This window comes from Notamacropus eugenii, chromosome 2 (assembly GCF_028372415.1).
Source record: "Notamacropus eugenii isolate mMacEug1 chromosome 2, mMacEug1.pri_v2, whole genome shotgun sequence".
NCBI lineage: Eukaryota > Metazoa > Chordata > Mammalia > Diprotodontia > Macropodidae > Notamacropus > Notamacropus eugenii.
Genome location: NC_092873.1, coordinates 354,824,032 through 354,846,145, shown reverse-complemented (window position 1 = coordinate 354,846,145; position 22,114 = coordinate 354,824,032). Strand labels below are relative to the sequence as shown.

Genomic DNA, 22,114 nt, shown 5'->3' with positions numbered 1-22,114 from the left:
TTTGAAAATTTAGTTTCACCCTCTTACATCAATGACAAGCATTAATCATTATCTATTTGCAGAGCACTGTACTAGGTGGTATAGAATCGATAATAGATAATACCTTTATAGAGTTTACAATCTAAGAGAGGGATACAATACAGATATTAACATGTATGTTAAAATAACTAATACAGAATAACACGTTGTCCTTATTCAGTGTGTGAGGTAAGTTCTAACAAGGAGATCAGAGAAGACTTCATAGAGGAGGTAACATTTAAACTAGGGCTTAAAATATGAGTAAGATTTTTAAATGTCAGGTTTTGGGATGCAGGGGAAAATGTATTCCTGGCATTAGGAATCGACTTTAATCTTTTTAGAGAAATAGAAATTAAGGTCATTTGCTGTGAATATTGGGTAGAGGGAATGGGGATTGAGGAGAGAGAGGAAAAGATTTGGATCCCCAGAGCCATTCCAGGTCGGCTTATTAGCCCTAATCCAATAAAAATTTGCCCAAAACTTCATCAAGAACATAGCATTATCCTTCAGAGAATGCTTGACCTGCTCATCTCTCTTCTCAGACTTAATGGAGTAAGAACATGCACTTGGTTCAGGTAATTTCTGTTTGAGAAGTACAGTTGCAGTTGTATGTTCCTTTTTCAGTCAAGAGAAAAGGAAGACCACAGGCCAGCCAAAATGTTTTCTTATTTACTGCCCGCATGCATAATATAAACACCCTTCAGAGAGGACAGCTATAGCCTGAGGGAAAAAAAAATCTCTTGCCTACAATATTCGTGTAATGTTTTAACATATCTGTAATAATAATATGTTAACTTTCCATGATTAATTTCTTTCAAATTGCTTGTCTAGCTATCCCTTTAGAGTGGGCTTGAGTATTCTGCTAAGTCTCCTTATTTTATTGATCTAGACACTGAGACTCAATGGAATTAGGTAAACTTGGTCATATTTGCAGATCATATCATTGTCAGAGCGCAAAGTAGAACCACCAAGAGTTCTCAGCTCTGTATAGTTCCCTTTTCTTTGTGCTGTTTTCATGTCTATTCAACCTTTTGGTTGTCTTTCTAAAAAGTTCGATTGTTCTAATCTTTCCAGTCCTCTCAGTAATGTTTCTGTCTTGTTTCAGACCCATTTACCCAATATAAAAGTTCATGCCTACTTTGCACCCGTCACTCCGCCTCCGTCAGTAGGGGGCAGCAGACAACGCTTCTGCAGATGCTGCATCATTCTATGACATTGGAGGCGGTCAGCCTTGGTGAACTAAGTATTTAATGACACTTCTAGAGTTACCACGGAGTCTCTCCAGCGGAATCGACCCCAGTGTTCTGAGCAAGGGCCAGAATAGAGGGCTGTGTCCGGATCCCCCAAGCCGCACATACACATGCATATTTACCCACACCGTCCACTCCAGCTGACGTACTCTGTGACAGTGGGACTTGAATCTGTGTTGGCTTTTTTCTGACAGGTAGATTGGTGTAACTTGAAACCATTCCTACTGGGCATGCTCAGAAGAGAATCACAATCCAAGGTGGGGGGCATTCCAGCAAACCCAGGGTCACTGCTGCTGGGGTTTGTTTGTTCTTTTTGTTTGGGGTTTCTTTTGGGGATGTCAGAACACTAACGAGAGCTCTCCAAACAGAAGGAGAGTGTGGACAAATATAGTAAATGTTGCATCCAGGGACCAGAGAGAAAGAAAACTCCTTCCTCCCATAAGAGAATGAAGATGGCAACCATTCATCGTAAGATTGTATTGCAGTGCTTCTCTACTTCCTTGTTTCCATACCAACATGCTGAGCATGCTCACATAGAAGGCTCATCAGTTAGAGCATTCAGTTCAGAGATTTCCTAGATGGTCACAATGATTTAGCTTGAAATCTCTGATGTCCACATTTGTTTCTTTTGTTCACTTATTCATTGTATTGTTCTCCCTAGCTGTCTGAGTGTGTTTTTGTCTGTGTCCATGTCTCATTTTCTCTGTGTTGCTTGCTGAAGCACTCTCTTTGTACTGTCTGATGTCCGCTCATCCTTTGTCTCTCTTGCTGTCTTCCTGTTTAAAGTTTTCCATTTGGGGTGACATGGTTGAGGCTACTGGATGGATACTTTTTAAAGAAAAGTTATTTATTAGTAAAACATTTTAAAGTTCCACTTTTTTATCATTAGAAAGACTGCCTGAGGCTCAGTCTGATTCAAAGCTCTGAAGAGCAGGTGAGGAAAAATGAGCTAAAGATAAGCTCTTGCCCCTTTCTTATGAAAGCAATTCATGTTTTTGCCTTTTGAGTTCCTCCTTAAGAGAACATAGCTTGTGATATATGATATACAGGTGGCTATCCTCAGTAACATCCTGCTCCCTATGTTTCCTTGAGTTGAATCCAGCTAATCACTTGAGTGTCTTGCGTAAGGCATTAGAGAGAGTGGCATTTTAAAAGTAGAATTGATTGGGGAAAATATCAAACCTCAGCCTGAAAACCCCTGATCCCTCTTTTAATGTCATGCTGTGAACTGAGATTTACGTATGCCCAACAGCATTGCTAGCTTTGGTGTTGGCTGAGTGTTTTGTCTCAGGAAGAATACTTAGATGAAACACACTGCTGTCTCTGCTGCCAGTTACTCTTATCTGCGCCTCCCCTTCTTCCTCCTCCCACCTCTGAACGCTAAGGGAGTGTGTTGCTGTTGTATTTAGGGTCATCAGTTTCAGATCTAATGCCTTCCCCAAAGAAGTCACCTAGTCTTGTTGATTCACTCTCCACATATTCAGCATAAGCATAACCAGGTGGAGTTGAAGCCTTGAGGATATTGGGAGCAGCTCCCAGAAGGCCTAAGATAATCAGTGCACATGGAGGTGGTCTTTGTCTCCTCGTAAACTTTTGTACTTGAGAACTGAGAGAGAAAGGTTTTCAGTGCCAGTGATTAAGTGAATTAGGAAAAATGAGATGATTTTCTAAAGCACAAGTAACAGATCTCTAGGCCTCCAGAGTTGGAGCTTTTTGTTATTGTTTTCTAGGAGTTTATTGATATGGTCAAAGTAGCCTTTTGTCACCTTCTGACTGATCTAAGCAGCTCCCAAGGTCATGTCCACCAGCATATGTTGGAACTAGCTTGGCTGCTTCTTCATTAATTAGAAAGGCATCAGCAGATAAGAGAGTGCTGAGAAGGAGCCTCTGACACTATTGTGTTTAATTTTGGTTTTAAACTTACTGTGCTCAGAACTTCAAAGAACTTTGTCTATTCCCAGTTCCTAATTTTGGAAATACCTAAAAAAATTAACAAACGGTAACAACTTTGTAAAGTCACTGATCCAGCAGGTTTGGTAGTTTTGATATCATAGCTGATACCTTGTTCATATTAAATTTTGAAAAGTCTGATTGGGAAGGGGATGCTGGAGACTAATAGTAGCCTCATATTCAGGGCCTTATTTCCCCCAGAAAAATGCAAGTTGTTCAGATCTGGGAAACTGACCAAAAGCTCTTTGCTAGTTCATTTGGGGTGGAGGAGGAAGTAGGTGGTAGCAGTGGACTTTTGTAGGCCTATAGTAAACAGATATCAATTTAAAACATCTCTCCCCAAAATCAAAATTATCCCTTTTCAAGGACACAGCTTCTCCTATTTCATATGGTATTAGAGACTTGATTTAAAGTATGGAGATCTGATCTAGGTGCAGATTAGGACTGATTTTTTGGCCTGACCTTGTAATCCATACTACAGAAAGAAGAGTGCCAGTCTTTTAGGAATCATGAGGAAAAGATCTTGAATGAAACTTCTGGTACATTAAGACTGTGAAATGGGTTGCATTGCCCAGTTTAATTTAATGCCCTAAGCATTAGGATTTAGCTTTAAGACTTAGTTATTTCTGATCCCTTTAAGCTTGGAAAGGATTCTTATTAGAATGCTTCAGTTTTTTCTTAGAGAGAATCCCCTTGCTTTCATTCAAATTAAGCCCTAAAGATTTTCCTTGGAGAAGACTATTGTAGCTTCCAAAAGCATGGGATGTAGTCATCTTATGTTGAATGGAAAGGAGCTCGAAATTATTGTTCTCCCATTCATCCATATATAAAATCCTTTCAGCAGCTGTGATTTTAAGAGGTTTTTCCTAAATCAAATCCTTCTCCCTCTTAAACATATGGCAGGCCATTTGCTTGATTTTGTTGGCCTTCTTAGATGTGTCACCTATAGTAGAAAATATGGCTTCTGAGGAACTTGAGAGTTCCTTTCCTTATAGAAGTGGTTTTAGGATAAAAAAAGAGAAGGTGAACAGTCCTACCCAACTAGTTACCACAAGTCAGGGGACACTGGTGCTATGCCAACCAAAGTAAGTGAATTCTTTAATGTCGAGACATCAGTTTTCTAAACATTTTTTCTATCCCTCCAAACTTCAATCAATACTGCCCTTGCTTTTCCTGATTTTATTTCTATACTTTTTTCTCTCTAGACATTTTTTTAATCAATATCCCTCTTCCCCTCTAAATAAAGCCTTGGCCTCATCCAAACAGTGCTGTGGTTATATCAGATATCTCCAATGCCTTTCCCTCCTAGTTACGCTTGCATGTAGCAAAAAACCCTCATCAGCCTTGGATTCTGCAATTCTCTGGTGGGTCAGACCCTTTGTCACTAGGTCTGAAGTTTGCTTATTGAACTGAAATGAGCTTGAAAGCAAACTGTCCACTGGATGTATCCTAGGAGAAAAGGGTTCTAATTTCAGTCTTTTTTTTTTTTTCTTTGCAGTATTTGGGCTATGATGAATATGAATACATTGTGCTCATACTTCTCTGTGTACATTTTTTCTTTTATAATTTCATCTCTAACATAATATTTTGGAGGCCTACACCTATTTTAAAGAGACTTTTAAATGATCTTTGTAAATTTCCAATAATCTCCATATTGGTTATAGACTAATTTTTAATCAGATACAAGTCAGAAATTTGTTACATATACCTTTAATTATATATTCTGGAGAGATACCTGCAAAATATTTTTTTATGCAATCCTCATTAAGATTGTGTCCCTCACTGAACTTTTAAGTATAACTATAATAATGCCAAATTAACCAGAACTTAAAATATAGAAAATTCAGCCATAATTTTTTATTGCCTTGTAAGATACTATTGTCAGTCCAGTACACCAGTGACAGGATTGAGGGAAAGGACTAGAAATGACATAAGCAGAGCAGTACCTTGAGTTGAATGAAGGGAAGGAAAGCATCTCTTCAGTCATCATAAGCTGCAATGGGGAGAATCTGTGTGTCCTTACCCAGTTTTCCTATCCGTAACAACAATGTGTTCAGGAAATTTCTTAATAAAATTGTGGAGAGATTTTTTTTGGGGGGGGGGGGGGTGTAAAAAGGGACGTTACTAATGCATTATGATTGAGCACTATCCACTGTCTTTAAATTGCTGCTGCTGCCCCAGACTACTCATACCACCACCATTAATTACTGCACCATGGATACAGATTGGAAAAAATATGTCGTGTTCTTGCTACCTCAGTTATTGAAGGGTAAAATGAGGAGATGGGTGAGGATATCTATTCCCATTGTGCCACCCTGCTAACAGACCTGTTCTATAGGGTGCTAGGCACATCTGAAATACTTTTCAGTGTCTTCTCCATCTGCTACCTAGTTGTTGTACTTTATTTCCCTTAGACCTGTTTATTAGCAGAATCTTTGGGCAAAAGTAAAATGTTTGAATTGTAGATTTTGAAGTAGAACCTACCAGTGAGGCCTAACAGCCCCAAAGGAATGGATAAAAGACAGATGTGAAGGGTCCCCTTTCCACTCATTGTAGTCACCAAATTGATAGTGAGCTTGACAAGTCTTTACAAGGCCAGCTTGTATTACCAGATAATTCAGGAAGAGAGCAGTTCTAATCGATATACTTTCATAATTAATTATATAGATGTGCCCTAAAAGCCAAGATTCTACAAAGGAGGGGTAATATAAATTGAGAATCATCTGCCATCACCCAACCCTCCTCCCATTTCTGATAGATTACCTTCTATATAAGTAGAAAAATCCTTATGAAATGAGTAAGTTCTTAGCATAGGATTCTTTCAGACCCTCTTATTTCTCAGTATTATTTCCTCATTTCTACTGTTTGTAACTGTCAGCTCAGCTTTGGGAGTTATTTCACTGCTGGGAAGTTTCAGGAACTAGTCTCAAAGCTGTCCTGGGGTGAATATAGTTGTGTCCTAGTGGAGTCCCACTTAAATTTCAGCAGAACAGGCTTCATTATAATTGCTTATAGATGTGGTATTAGAGTTGTGCTATTTTCATTCCTGGCTCCTTCTTGTATGTACATGTTTTATAGTCACATTTCAAAAAATAACTAAGCTTCAGTATCTTCTTGGCTACATCAGTGGAGAGGCAGCCAGGATTGATAAGCCCATGTAAGTCTTTAAATTCTGTAAAAATTTGGTATCTGGACAGTTTTGATATGAGTATCTTCTAGGGCCTTTCGCTTTGGATTTGTGTTTTTTGTTTATTATTGTTTAGTTTTGGTCAGGGAAGCATTAAGTTAAGGAAAGAAGCAAATGACTGCTAGGGTGTCTTGCCTTAGAGCCGGAGAATCTGCCCTTTGGGTCAAGTCCTGGCCTACAAATACCCAGGATCCTCCAATTGTAGATAGTTTTCATACTTCATGATTATTCTCTTCCCCATTGACTTTGTCCTTTTCATCTTACGGTTGTTAATGAACAGTAGCAATTTCATCCCCTCCCCCCCTTAACTTTTTTTTGGTTTGATTCTTCAGTCTGTATGAAGCGTATATTGGAGGTTAGAAGGGATTGCTAATCAAGTGACATTTCCCTTCAGGATATTGTATCTAAAAACAGAACCAACCCATGAACAAGTTCTTATTAAGTCCCAGCTGTGTCAAAATTAGTGCAGTGAAATAGTTGCCAGCAGTACCTGACTACTTAGACAGGGCTAGGGCAAGTGTTGGTTAGGTGGCAGGCAGTGGGACCTTCCCCTTTGGGATTTGAAAGAATGTAGGTTGGCCAGTGCTCGGAGTGATCCAGGAGAAGCCACCTTCTGAAAGATTTTTTAAGCCATGTCTAGGCTTTCTTCTAACGGCCCTAGGACGTCTTTAAGAGATAGTTGTCCTAGAAGAAAACTGCCCCAGACATTTCTCCCACAGCAAGCAACTTCTCTTGCCTACCAACACTGTTTCTCTCAAGTCAACACAATTGCTGCTCATGTACATGTAGGTGTGTGTCTACACACGTATGTGTTTCTTATCTCAGCCCTGATTCCTTGGCCCCTGAAGTAATGCTTGTTACTCTTACTTTTCAAGGCACTGGAGGATGGGAAAATAAAGTCTTGACAAGCTTTGCTTTCAAGAGCTGACTGGCACAATTTGACCAGTTAAACTTTTTAAAATAAAGATTTGGATGGTTTTCTTCCCTAGTGCTATACGACACTGTAATAAGCAAAGCTTTTGCTGCTATTTTCCTGGGTTTGTGTTTTAGGATGTTCATCCTTTCTCCCAAACCTCCCCTCTCACACCCATGCTCAATTCCTCCTTTAAAAATAAGTTATTTTATGTACCACTGGCTGTTATTTTCTGAGTGACCAGAGGCTTGGTGAGGAGAGGTAAGCCTGAAGTCTCTCCTGAATTTTTTTTCAGTGAACACTAACCTCTGAGTCCTTTATAAGCCAAGTGGCATGTTTACAAGACCTACCTACAGCATCTCCTTGAAGTCTCTTGACCTGAAGAGAACATGTCCAAGTCAGCTCCCACCTCCTCCTTTAGGAAGGGACAGCAAGTGAGAGAGGAGAATGTCAGTGGGGTCCACCTGTTACCATGCCACATTGAACTTCCCAAAGATGGCTATGGCTTTATTTTCTCTCTTCCTGGAGGTTGTTCCCAAACAGTCTGGCAACTCTGTTCACTTTTGCCCATTTTATAGTGTCCCCCAGGAGCCATAGACTGAGAGGCCTTTCTTCTCGCGCAGGGCTCAGAGGCCTATGAAATTCTGCTGGGGTAGAGCCTTTGGGAGCAAAAGGTAGACAGATGGTGCTGTTGGAGGGTAGTTTGTCTTCACCAAACCACGATGTGTTTCAGTACCTTCTTCTACCACTACCACCCCTACAAACATACTCCTCATTCCCACATTGGAAAGAAACAGAGCAGGTCCCGATGGTATTGATTCCAGACATTCCTGCTACCTGAAATTCCACAGATTCCTTCACCCAGAGTGTTTTTTCATGTGCTGAGAGTTGCTGCCGAATTAATTATATTTCTCCTCCAGGTACATTCACAAAGCTTTCTTAACCAGTTGTTGAGGCTGCCATGGTTCCCAAAATAATAACTTTTACTTAACAAAAGATTCCTTTAGCTGTGCACATGGCTGTGTTTTTTTTCCTCCCAATTATTTTGAGTTTGAAGATTGGGGGGAGGGTTATTTAAAAAAAAAGAAAATCCAGGGTTTGCAATAGAGTATTTCTTTTGCTTTCATCTGATGAAATCTTTGGACTTAAAAAAGGAAAAAAAAAGGGTTTTTTATATATATATAAATATATATATAAAGTAAATTGTTATGTAACTATTATTGTTTCATGTACGTTCTAATATTGTTTTATGATGTAATTAAAAGAAATAAGCTGTGAAGACTTTTCATTTTGCTGCGGAAATGACCTGAGTGATGGTTCATGACTTCCTGGGGTTTAGAAATGGGAATCTAGAAGAGGCTGAAGTGATATAGGCCTCCTCCATTCTGGCTCAGGTACATCCTGGCCTTTATTCATTTTCATTCTGAAACTTATTTCATGTGTTCCTGGGGATGGAAAATCCAACAACTCTTGAAATAACTACGACAGACAATAAAAGGGATTCTCCTCCCTTCCCTAACCCTCTCCTGTGGAGTTTATGAGTGGTAAAGTTGATGAACATACCATAGGGACAAAGGAGACCATCCAGCAACAGAACAAAGCCTTTCTCCCTCCACGCTGCCTCTGTAGAGTCCACTCCCCTCAGAAATGCCTTTGGGTGGGAATCACATTCGTTTCAGTCTGGCTGTTACAGAAGAAGGGGAAGAGGATCTCTGGCCTCAAGTTCCATCCTTGCCTTCCCTCCCCATTTTATTTTTTCTCTTCTGTTGCAATGTTTTTCCTTAGAGTGTGGAAGATGCCTGAACCTCAGAGGTGAGAGAAGGCAGGGCTGCCATGGAAGGAAGGCTTGACTTTTGAATCAGAAGACCAGTACTTCTGACACTCATGACCTTTGAGCAACTAACTTTACCTTTCCAGACCTGTTTCCTCATCTGTGAATTAGGGTTGGGCTAGAGCATTGGTGTCAAACTCAAGTAGAAATGAATCCTTGTGGACCACATAGTGACTTAGAAAACCACAAACTAACATTACCTATGTTGTATTTTTTTTTTTTTTTGGTAAACATTTCCCAATTACGTTTTAATCTTGTTCAGGCAGCACTGGGGAGCTGTGAGTTTGACACCTCTGTCTGGGCTAGATGACCTCAGGTTCCTTTCAACACTTAATCTGCGATAACAAAAACCAGCTAGTTTCTGCACCCTTCCTCCTATCAATGACCATACTACCTTCTTGACTGGCTCCCAACCAAAAATAGACAACCAGCCATCTTAGCTAAGATAGGAGCTTCCTGATGCTATTTCCAGTTTCTTCCCTTCACCTTGGATCTTAAAACTGTCAGTGGCATCCTCTGCTATAGTGATGTCAAATGGCTTGTGCCCAAATCAACATTTCTTACTGAAAATGGATTAAAATTAACATTTTGAGGAGCCTGTTAAGGAGTTTCAGAATTACAGATCTGGAGATACCCTTAGATATAGGCCAGTCTGTCCAGTTGCCTTATTCTACCCAAGCAGCTGGTTAATGACAAGGCCGAGACTAGGACCCAGGACCCCAGTCAATTTCTTCTCCTACATCATACCTTTCCTGAGTATTGCTCTAGACTTAAGCAAATACTTTAGTGTCTCTGTAGATTATAACCCAAATTCTTTTAGAATCAAAGTTTTAAAACCTAGTCATTTTAATTTGAATGAAGTCAGTGAGGCAGTCAAAGCTAACGTTAGTTGTGTTATATAAAACAAGTGTACTGAATTGTTAATGAGCCTTTTTGCTTAGGACCAAGGGTTGGGAATGGGCCTTGCAGAGCATTTGGCTCTGCATGGCCTAGGTCCAAAGCGTATGCAGTGATGATATTAGGGTTATGCCAGCCGTGGCCAGAATGAATCCTACTGACTTCTTGGCACAGATGTGACAGAGTAACCAAACTTGTGATCTACCTTGGTTACTTGAAAATTTTAAAAACTTACTGCCATGCAGCCAGGATAAAAAATAAGGTGTTTTTTTTTTTAATGGACTTAGAAGAATAAAGGGTAGGGCACAGAACAAGTGGGGGTAGGCCAGCAGTTGAGCTCACGTAGCAGTGTTGATGGGCAGTTTCTTTCACATGAGGATTTGAGGCAGAGACTCCATCAAGAGGCTGCCGATACTTCATGCCTAGTCCACAGTAATCAGTTCCTTCAGAATACTAGTTCCTGGTGCAGCCCGGATAATGCCAAGCCTTTGAGCTTAGGACTCTGTCCACCTTCCTTGCTAAGCAAGAATGAAAAAGGCTGGAAGCAGGAGTTTGCCTTGTTCTTCCTGTTTTCCAGGAAAGGAAGAGCAAAAGCCAGTGACAGCTGCTTGACACATGTACCAGTCTCAAGTAATTTACTGGGGTTTTTAACTGATTCCTGGCCACAATTAGGGCCTAACGGTGATTCAGCTTACGTGGTTGCGTCCCCAATGCTTTGATTCTCCTGGTCTTGACTGGATACCCTATCGGGAGCCTAACTCAGAAACAAGTGGTAGCCGTCTGGATTCTGCACTGGAAATAATAAAAGGTGCAGCTTTCAAATAGGTCCTTTTGTTCCCAGAACCACACCCCCCCAACCCCATCAACCAAGTGGTGGTCCAAGACATGAGATTATAGGAAGGAACCCAAGACTCCACTTTCATTACCTCTTTGCCCTCTTCCTGAATCTATCAAGGAAAGCCTACCTACAAAAAGCCCTCCATCAGCATTGAAGTACACAGTAACATCTCCCCATTTGGGACCCATAACTCTTAATAGCTTCAACTGTATGACCTTAGATAAGTTACGAACCTCTTTGACTCTTAGTTTCTTCATCCATAAAGTGGACATAATTCTTGTACTATCTAGTTCATAGTATTGTGAAGATCACTTTGTAATCTAGTCCAGTGTTTTCACCCTCCTCTGAGCTCCTGAAAAGTAAGTTCTAATCTTTTTTGTGTTTGAGATTCCTTGGGAAATCTGGTGAAGCCTGTGGACCCCTTTTCAGAATGATGTTTTTAAATGTATAAAAGGAGACAATTATATTGGAATATTTACAGGTTCGTAGACCTCAGGTAAAGATGCCTCATTCTAGAGCATGCTCTGTCACTCTTGTGGCACTTTTCTTAAAATTGTTTCATATTGTTAGTGCTCCTTTCGCTGCCTAGACCATAGTTTGGAGAGCAGCAGTGTGCTGAGGGATATGTAGGGAACTCCCAGTGAGGAATTCCCTCCACCATTGTAGATGGGAAATGAGCATGTGATTTAGTCTGGGAAAGTTTTCTGGGATGCTGAGAGTTTAGAAGATCTACTCTACACTTGACTGTGTGACAGGGTAAAAGTACAGGTGTTCCTGGTTCTGTTAGTTCTGTCCTCTACACCACAGTCTTACACTTCTGTTTCTTAACCCGGTCCCAACCTCTGGCATATAATAGGTGTTTAAATTACATGTTTGATTAAGATATGGATGGAACACAGCAGTCACATCTTTCACTCTCATTCTCTGTCCCAGCCTGTCCTCTGAGTGCTCCTACCTTTCTTTGCCACAGCCACAAAATAGGATTCATCCACTAGATTTTGGACTACCTGCAGAGCAGTCAAGAAGATGGTGACCAGTTAGGAAAGGAGCATTTGGTTTAGATACTCCCACCCCTACATCAGAACAAACCAAGACAAACTTCAGCGTAATGGAGATTGAATCAGAGGGAAAATGTCTAAACCCTGTAAGTGAGAGACATCAGGATGAGTGGCTGAGGAATGTATGAGGGTATCTTAAGGTCCAAAATAGGCAGGTACACATACACTGGGCCCGAGAAAGGGTATGGCGACAAAGGAAAAGATGCAGTGACTCTCTTACCAGGTCACTGATGAGTACATGGATTCCAGTAGGGCCTTGGCAAAAGAGCCGATGGATTTGATTGGCTGGGAGAGACAGGAGTTCAGCCAGTTTTCCAGTCAGTTCAGCTGTGCTGAGCTCTTCCAGATATACCTGCTGGTAAGATCCTAGAAGCAGAGGGATGAGGGAGTAAATGACCCAAGGTCCAAGCGAAAGCAGGAACCAGGGGATCTGAGACTGGATCAAGAAAAGTACAAAGAGTTGGAGAGGGCTTGCAGAATCACTGATCCTCACCAGGATTGCAGAGCAATCGAAAAGAAAAAGAATTTTAACTTGGAAGACCCAGTCTACCCTCAGGCAGCTAACATTCTTTAAGAACGGGTTTAAGAATGTTCGCCTTTAAGGCGTACAGTATAGTCCCAGATAAAATGACTTAAGAACCAAGTGAACTATATAACAGGATATTAGAAACAAGTTCTTGGATTAGGAAAGACTCCCTGAGCATTCATTCTGGGCTTAGGAGCTAAAGGAGAAAGGAACTTGACTGAGAGAGAGGACCTCTAAGTTTCTTGATAAAGCCCGTAGCAGACCAACATTGGGCCAAAGTGAGGACAACCTGGGTATCAAACTCCCCAGCCCCGTTCCCATCACACAGGCGACAGGAAGGGATCCCACATTTATGATTGTACATGGTGGGAGAAAGAAGCAATGCAAATGGCATCTCTACCTGAGTCTGTACTCTGTGGGGTCTCACTTCCCAGCTCCAGGGCCTCTGGAGACACATACAAGGTAAGCCTGGGACGGATGGGCCTGAACCAGAGATGTGACCTGTTAGTTTACCTCTACCTTCTCTACATCATCTCCCACCCTCTTCCACCATACACCCTAGCAAATGGTCCATGGCCCCTGAATGGCCTCATGTGCCAAGCTGGGACAAGGTAGTTAGCAGGGAGAGGTAAGAGAGTTCGGCTTCCCACCCCCACCCCAGGACCAGACAATTCCTAGCTGATGCCGTATCTTCCAATATGTCAACATGTCAGGCACTGTGCAAAGAACTGGTGATACCAAAAAAAAAACAAAAACAAAAACGAAAGACTTTAAAAGAGCTCCCAGTCTAATGAAGGCAACATGCAAACAACTCTACAAACTAGAGAGAATAATGGGAATGTTTTCCCCTAAGGAGGGGAAAAGACTTTATGCAGAAGGTAGGACAAGCTGAGATCTGAAAGGAGGAGAGGGGTGGAGAGGAAGAGGCCTGGCAAGGATTGAGGAACTCAGTAAGTGGGCTGTGCAAGGTTTAGTACCTGGCTTTCAGAGTATTGGAGAGACGGATCCCATCAGCAGCTCCACAGATCTGGATGAGGTCCTGGCGGGACAGTTTTAGCAAATCTGCACCTATGAAGACATAGGGGTTTGAGGAGGAGACTTTAGGGAGGAATAGGAGAGTTGGACGTCTCCCAAGGAGGCGCAAACTAGCAAAGAAGCCCATAGTTGTCATGTGCCCCAGCATAGGATCTACAATTCCAATATTAAAGATTGATTTCTTAGTGTTGAATTGAAGTTCCTTGAGAGCAGGCACTTTTTGTATCCACAATGCTTAACACTTAGATGGCACATAAGAAGTTTTTGTGCAGTTGGGTCTAGCAAGATTTTCCAAAAAATCTTATCAGAATGCAAGTACACTTGCCTCTACTCGTGCAGGTCATTATCTGCACTCAGGCTTGGGAAGTTGCCCGGTATACTGAGCATGTAGGTGATTTATTCAGGGTCACACAAGTATGTTAGAGGCACAATTTGAACTCAGTAAACATGATGTTTATTGATTAGCAAACAGATATGTGCCACAAATTGTGCTAAGGACCTGGGGATATAGATAGAGGGGAAAAAACGATCTTCAAGGTGCTCACAATGAGCCTGCCTGACTGAGTTTAAGTCAATTATAAAAAAGTGGAGCTCCTCCCCCAAATGGGTATTTGCAGCTATGTGACCTCCAGGACAATATAATACAGTTTTTCTGTAAAATTGATTATTGAATTAAAATACCATGCTAGTGAATATTTTGCTATCTAGAACTTTCTCTTCCATTGTTCTTAGTGCAGGCAGCTAGGTGGTGCGGTGGAGAAAGCATCAGTTGTGTGACCCTGGGTGGGTCCGTTAATCTGTCGGCCTCATTTTCCTCAAATGTAAAATGGGGATAATAATAGCACCTACCTCTCAGGGTTGTGGTGAGGATAAAATTAGAATAATCCTTGAAAAGTGCATTATATTAAAGCATATATTATGTATTATAAATAAAAAATGTGTGTATATATATATATATATGTGTGTGTGTGTGTGTGTGTATATATATATATATAAGTGCTAGCCATTGTCATTACAATCCTGTTTAGGGTCGGTACTGCAAGTCTTGTTAGCCCTACTTCTCCGGGACCCCATTTGGGGTTTTCTTGGCAAATATACTGGAGTGATGTTGCCCTTTCTCTCCAGCTCATTTTACAGGTGAAGGAAACCAAAGCAAACAGGGTTGAGTGACTGGTCCGGGGTCACACATCTAATACTTGCCTGAGGCCAGATTTGAGCCCAGGAAGTTGAGCCTTCCTGACTCCAGACTCAGCACACTGCACTGTACAACCTAGTTGCCATAGCTCCGCTTTACAATATGGAATCTGGCTGACCTGAGTTTAAATCCCGAATGAGACACTTAGTAGCTGCATGACCCTAGGCAAAGTTACCTAGCTTCTCAACTCCAGTTTCTTCATCTATAAAATGGAAATAATAGCACTTTCTGTATAGTGTAGTTGTGAGGATCAAATGATTTATATAAACTGTTTTATAAACCTTAAAGTTATAAAAATGTTAGGTATTGGCTATTCCTTTAGTAAGCCAGTTACAAAAAGAAGTTTCCATTCACAGCTCTTTCAAACAAATAGACTCAGGAGTGTGGCCCACTCACCCTAAAGTAATGGGGGCAGGGGGATGGCCTCACCTGTGAAGTTGGCCAGTATCCTACAGTAGTCGGAGAATCGGTGACGGTGTAACCACTGCTGCGTCTCTGAGATGGAAGCCCCAGGGCTGAGAGCCTGAAGAGGGAGTGGGGAGGAAAACCATTGATTTTAGTGAGTAGTAAAGAATGCTTTGATTAAAGATACCCCATGGGTAGATCTTGAACCAGGCATCTGATCGATGTGTGAAGGTGCAAGGAGTATTGAAATGACAAGCAAAGCTGGAAGCGTAGGTTGAGAGAGGACCTGAATGCTAGGCTGAGGACTTCAGATTTTATTCTATAGGCCTAGGGTTGGAGGAGCGGTGGTGGAGGGGAAGGTTATGGGCCCATATGTGGTTGTCTCTCGATTGTGTCTCTGAAGCTCTGTCTTTCTGTATCTGAATGGGGACCATAAGCTTCTATTTCCTCACAAGATTGTTGTGAGGAAGTAATTTTGTAAACCTTCTAAAGTACTAGAGGAATGTGTGTGAAGTATTAATCCCTACGCTTTCCCCTGGCAGTGCCGGCCCAACTAATTTCAGATCAATGCCAAGCATGGCCACCAGGGGGCAGGGTGGCACTGCTGAGAAAGGGAATGAGGCAGGAAAGCCTGGGGGGAGATTTACCTCACCAGGGCTGTCCACTGAGCTGTCCAGGGAGAAAGGTGGGGAGGAGCAGATCCTAAGAGAAAGAACAGACAGGACATGAAGGCTGCACGTGTGCCTTCTGAGGTCCTGTAGAACCTAACCTTTGTACCTCCATCACCTGGCACTTCCCACTTGGGATAGGAATGGGTGATCTGTGCTCCGGCCTTATTTCTCTCCGTACTCCACTAGGAGCACCTAGAGGGTAGGGACTGTGTCCCATCCCTCTTTATGCCCCACCCTCCATGTCCCATCAAAGTGTGCTCAGTAAATATTTTGTCAATGAACAAATCAAGGTCATTTCCCTCCCCACTTTAATCACCCTTGACTTTAAACTTCAGGGGGGCAAAAGGAGATGAAGAAGAAACAGATGAGACCAATCATCTTCTCCCTCCCCAGTTTCTACTCACCTCTCAGGGGTCAGGAACTTGAAAGAATGGGGAGAAGTCAGGCCAGGAGGGCTGGGAGAGGCATGAAGACCAGTAGAAGTTTCAGGCCATGGTGGACACTGGGGAGAAGGAGGGAGAAAGTGTGACAACCTGCCCTCCCCCCAGGATTGGGGTTTTAGAAAGGAAAGGGACCCACTCCTTATCTCATCCCCGGTCCTCCTTCCCTCTGGGAACCAGGCGGCCACCGTGGGCCCCATTCCCTTGCTTCCCTGGAAAGAAGGGCTTGTGGATGAGGAAGAGCATAGATCTCAGAGGGGATTGGCTGCTTGGAGAACCAGGATCTCTCCTTCTCCCACCTCCTCACCCCCCTCTTCCCCAGCTCCCATCCTGAAAAAAAAAACAAAACAGTGTAGATCTAGGCCTCTGTGCTAGAAGTTAGATTAGGGTTCTCTCTGACATGCTATATAACCTGGGGAAAGTCACTGACCCTTTCCAGGACTTGGTGTTTCTTTCTAAGTCTAAATTTAAATACCACCAAAGAAGAGCCCTTCCACAGAACAGCAAAAGATTTTTCGTGAGATCATGAATAGCTATTTCGCACCATTCACTTTTCTTTTTAAAGCAATACTACATACTACTTGCAAAACTATCTTGCTTGTTTGTGCTTTCCTCCAAATTTTCTGCCTTTTTCTTCTGTGCTTAGTTTTTAAAATGCTTCAGTGTGGGCCTTGTTTTTCCCAGGCGCTTATGGTGCACTTCCACTAAGACAAATGAGGCCATAGAAGGGTTTGCAGCAAGAACCTCAGCTCTCAGTCCCAGGAGGAGTGCTTTCACACATACACACCTCTGTGAAGACAGTGGTCTCATAGGCTGGCTGGTATTTCTCTCTCTCCTGTGGTGATTGCTTCTCAATCTTCTCTCTGTCTGTTTTCTGCTTCCGGTCAGCCCCTTTAGGCTGCAGAGGAATCCACATGGAAACCTCAGAGTGCTATCAACCTCTGCCCACCCCCCCCTCTAAGAAAACAGTTCAGGAAATGAGAATGAGGGTAAGGCAGGGTGTGCCAGGACAGTCAAGAAGCCCATGTGTCCCAGAGGCCTGTTAGGACAACCTGAGCTAAATGAAGGCAAGATGGGCTCTGTGCTAGAGTCTAAGGAGAAGAAGCAGTTTGAGGCCCAAATGGATACCTTGAAGACTTTTATGAGGCAGCTGGCTGAGTGCAGATGCTCCACAGGTATCCCCTTGTCAGCTGGTTTGAAGGTGTCAATCTGGATACGGAAGGGGACACCCTTCTCCCCACCATTTTTTCGAGGGGTGAACTCTGTACTGATGCAATTAACCTGTGATAGAAAAGGAAGGGAGTAAGCAGACGAAAGTAGGGGCTTAGCCACGGTCAGATGGAACCAAAACCAGCTTTATATTCTGAGTTCTCCTGGGGTCTGTAGATACACACACACACACACACACACACACACACACACACACACACACAGAGACACACACACACACACCCAACATTTTTTATAGCTCTTTCTACATAATTGATTTCCTTTGTAGCCCATTTTGTTTTATTTTGTGAATTTAAACATGATTCTGAGAAGGGGTCCGTGGTCTTAACCAGGTGACCAGAGGGATCCATCCTCTTGTCATCACACACACAAATGGTTAAGAACCCCTTGGTCTATCCTTTCCTCACACTTGGGTACTCTACCTATTCTTATACCTGTCCCAGGATTTTGTACCTGGAAGTTCCAACCCAGTTTCAGATATTTACTAGATGTGTGACCCTGGGTGAGTCACTTAACTTCTGTCTGCCTTAGTTTTCTCATCTGTAAAATAGGGATAATAGCCTTGTTGTGAGGATCAAATGAGAACATTTGTAAAGTGTTTGGCATATAGTAGGTATTTTAAAAACACTTTCTTTTTTTAAAAAAAATGTTTTTAACATTCACTTCCGCAAGATTTTGAATTCTAATTTTTCTCCTCATCTCTCCCCTCCCCCACCCCAAGAAATCGTGCATTCTGATTACCCCTTCCCCCAGTCTGCCCTCCTTTGTATCACCACCACCCCTTCTCTGATCCCTTTCCCTTCTGTTTTTCTGTAGGACAAGATAGATTTCAATACCCCATTGCCTGTATATCCTATTTCCCAGTTGCATGTAAAAACAATTTTTAACATTCTAAACATTTCTTCAGGATGGGGGGGAACTAAGGATCAAGGAACGATGACTTGGGATCATTCATATCTAGATCTGAAAGAGCCCCCACCAATGGTCTAGACTAATCATCTTACAGATAAAGAAACCGAGACATAAGGGAGGTCAAGTGACTTGGTCAAGATTGCACTGGTATAAGTGTCAGGGATGGGATTTGAACCCAAATCCCCTAAATGGAATGTCCAAGATTTCTGTAGTCAAATTGCCATCAGAAGCCGGCCCAGTGTTTTACCCCACGTCATTCTGCTCCTTACCCATTTGTTGTCCTTATCTAAACCCAGTAGCATGACAATTTGCTCAGAGTACACTGTCTCCTTTTCCAGAATGCCACCCCAACTCTAGGACACTCAAGTGCCTCTGAGCTTCTCTGACACTGGTCCTCTGCCAGGTTTCACATGCTTCTGGGCATTAGCTATTTTTATTTTGTCTGTCTTCTCATACCTCATCCCACCACCCAGTCAGTGATCGACTAGAGGAGTAGGAATGATATGCCCTAACCCCTGACCTGCAAGAAGAGAGATGTCCTCTTTGCAGGATCCCAGAGAAACTCCACTGTGTTGAGGAGTGAGGACAGTACTTGGGGCTCTAGCACCCCCACTGATAGGGGCACATCTGTAGACACAGGGGAAGAGGTAGACAGGCACCAAAGTTAAACTCAGACAAAAGGATCGTAGCAGGAAGTAAAAGCATCCTGAAAGCCTCCCCCCACCACAGCCTCCATGGGTCCCCTCCCCAGGCACTCCAGGATCCAGGGAAGTCCCTTGAGGAGGGTTCTTTCCACCTTGCTCCCCTCCCCCTCCATTCCCCTCACCAATATCCAGTATCCTGTCCCCTGGACGGTTCCACCGCCAGCCCTCCAGCTGCTGTTGTTCTGTGTATTGTAGGCGTCGGTCATGGAAAACCACACGTACCACACTCTGTGGACACCAGACACCCAGCTCAGAGAAACACTTGGGAAATTTCAGAGTCCAGCCTCCGAGTACCTTCCATACTCTTCATCTGATTCAAACTGCCTCTCCTCTCCCTCTTCTCCCCTATCCCAAATAAGAAGACAAATGGACAATCCTACACGAATAGAAAGATTACTTAATAATCATTCACCTAGGAGTCTGGTGCTTACCAAATGCTTTTATTTGCAAAACATTTTAAAATACGTGTTCTCATATGTGCCTCTCAGTAAGATTGTCACTACAGGATATCTCTTCCATTTTACAGGTAAGGAAACTGAACCTGGGAGAGGGTCAGTGGTTAAGTGACACCATGTTAGTGGTTTGAATCCTAGGCTTCCTGACCTCCCTTTCAATATTCTCTCTACTACTGGATCCATGCTACCTCTAAAGTATGGTGTCCAGTACCCAAGGTAGAGAGTATGGGGGGAGGAGAACACCAGACAAGGCAACCTGCCTAGCGCCTGAGGGCTAGCCACATGTGATCTATATGAAGGAAGATTCAGAGGTGAGAAGAGACTCACCTTCAGCATTCGAGGCCACTGGGAAGCATCCCCTAGTTTGGGGTTACAGAACATCCGTATCTCATAGGATTGCCCTGAAAGAGAACAGAGTGATGCCTAAAGCCAAACCATCTGAAGACCAGAGATAATCCCTTCCACTTCTGGGGTCCCCTTGTCCCCAAACCTTCTACAGCCCATTCCCAGGTATCTGATGCTGACTAGCCTGTGACCTCCCTGGGGTTCAGGTTCATCATGTGTACTTAACTCCATCATGGTATCCAGGCTCCCACCACACTAACAATATTTGTTAAAGGGCCCTGTGGGGAGTTCCCAGTGAGGGCTAAGCACAAATTGGCACCTCTACAGCTTGTTCTTAGAGAGATATCTGGATCATTGGGAAGTTGAATGATCTGCCCAGGGTCACATCCGATATGCATCAGAAGGAGGACCTCAACCCAGATTTCCTGACTCCAAAGCTGGCTCTCTGTTCCCTATGTCAATGTGCCTCTTGATGATCATTCAAAAACATTTGGATGTGTCAGGGTGCCAGGTACCATGCTAGCTAGGTGTTAGGGATACAGAGACCAAACAACTGGCATTTCCATAGCCCTTTATGGTTTTCAGGGCACTTTATGCACATCATACACTTAACCCTTACAACAACAAGGAAAATGTTATTATCCCCATATTACTGATAGGAGAACTAAGATTCCAATGACACCCAAGGTCACACAGATACAGTAAATGTAGGATCCAAACCCAGGTCTTCCAGGCTCCAAATCAAACAGCCAACAGATTACAGTGCCCCACTGAGTGGTCATTTTCCAACATCCATGCCCCATGTCGGCCATACCCTGGTTCAGGTAGGTGAGTGTTTCCTCATGTTGCTTGACAGCAGGAGAAGTGACAGCACAGAGGACATATTGGAAGACTGGACAGTGCATGTCCGAGGTAGAAATACTGGCTGGGTACTCCTGCTTCAGGTATGGCAGTGTCAGGGACTCCCTGCTGGGTTGAGATGGATACTCTCAGTTGCCAGCCTCTCCTCCTACAACTCTCAAATGTTGCCTGTTCTCCCCAATCATGGGCTACTGGCAGCTGAGGTTAATGGTCCCCAGTTCTCCCAGGGTCTGCCTTGCTCATCTTCCAAACAGCTTCAGATCTCCTTAGAAAATCTCCTTCCAGAAATGCTGACATGGTTCAATGCCTGAAAGAGTACCTCCCATCCGTGTCCCTAAACCTTACAATCTTCGTTCTCTGGATAAGAACAGATCTGGCTTTAACTCAGAGGATGTACAAAGGGGAATGAAACCTTTAGGAAATGCTTGGATATCCACAGAACAATGACTAAACCTTGGATGGACTCAGAGTCTCCTCTGCTTCCAAAGGAGCTGGAAACCCAAGGGGGGTGTTTCTGCCCACCTTTTCCTCATTCAGTTAATCCTAGGTGACAGTTTCCCCTCCCCTCAAAGAAACTTCCATGTTTAAGGATCACCTTCCCAGTCCTGTTCTGCAGATTGGGGAAACCAGGGTCAACAGGGAGCACCCAGCTGAGGCAGGAGAAATGGACAGACACTGGAAGACATTGACTATGGGGGATCAAGGTGGGTACCTAGGCAAATGACTCCACCCTCAGAGAGAGCTGGAGGATGAGGGAGAAGAGACCTTGGGGATATTCCCAGGGGTGGAAGCACCTACCTGAGCAGACTACTACTGGAACAGGGGTATAGCTCCCCTGGGCTGGGCCACAGATGTTCTGGTTGGTTGTGCCAGAGTAACATTTTGGGCAAGGTTAAGACACTGAGTGGTGGAAGGCAATGGGAATCGCAGGGGAGGTGCAGCAACCCAGACCAGCAGCAGCAGCACAAGGTCCTGGAGGTGGAGTAGAGGTTCTTTCCACAGGTAGGGGCCCTACCTGGGGTCTCTTGTTTTATAGATCCTGGGAAAATAACCCAGGGATGGGGCGGGGCTGAGCCTAAGGGCTCTGTTTGGCTGGAGAGCAGAACCCCTCCCAAAGCCTAGACAGGTCAAGGGCAGCTGAGGCTGGGGAGGGGCTGGGACTGTGAGCCACTAATGGGATCCCCAATAATTATTAACCCATGGGAAGTGCGACAGTAGGGGAGGCTGGATCTTGAGATGAGGAAAACAAGTTTATGGAGATTCTTCCTACACCCTCTCCCCCTCCCCAATGCATTGTAATACAGTATAGAAAGCTGAATTTGATATCAAAGATCTTGGGTTCAAATCCAGCCTCTTCTCCCCCCCCCCCTCCCCCATGTCACTTTCCCTTTCC

The 22,114-nt window shown here is 43.3% G+C and overlaps 2 protein-coding genes across 6 annotated transcripts in view; one reads left to right on the top strand and one right to left on the bottom strand.

Moving 5' to 3' along the window:
* FBXL20 (F-box and leucine rich repeat protein 20) overlaps positions 1-8,597 on the top strand; it is a 113,074-nt gene extending 104,477 nt beyond the window's left edge. The window contains 1 exon segment of the mRNA XM_072646287.1: positions 1,124-8,597. Within this exon segment, the coding sequence (XP_072502388.1) occupies positions 1,124-1,231 (108 nt within the window). The 3' untranslated portion in view covers positions 1,232-8,597.
* LOC140528441 (transcription factor CP2-like protein 1) lies at positions 8,032-21,825 on the bottom strand. 5 transcript variants are annotated; one of them, XM_072646285.1, is made up of 15 exons: positions 21,520-21,804; positions 20,675-20,826; positions 19,843-19,916; positions 19,183-19,288; positions 18,877-18,983; positions 17,343-17,495; positions 17,002-17,112; positions 16,179-16,276; positions 15,751-15,805; positions 15,128-15,221; positions 13,446-13,536; positions 12,869-12,951; positions 12,163-12,308; positions 11,840-11,891; positions 8,032-10,838 (listed from the first exon to the last, which is right to left on the bottom strand). In XM_072646285.1, exons 1-15 carry the CDS (start codon positions 21,600-21,602, stop codon positions 10,801-10,803), a joined length of 1,443 nt encoding a protein of 480 aa, XP_072502386.1. In that variant the 5' UTR covers positions 21,603-21,804; the 3' UTR covers positions 8,032-10,800. The 5 variants fall into 5 exon arrangements, with proteins under 5 accessions (XP_072502386.1, XP_072502385.1, XP_072502384.1 ...); XM_072646284.1 differs by having other exon boundaries at positions 20,675-20,829; positions 21,520-21,803; XM_072646283.1 differs by lacking the exon at positions 8,032-10,838 and having other exon boundaries at positions 11,803-12,308; positions 21,520-21,825.
* Positions 21,826-22,114: the final 289 nt, after the last annotated feature.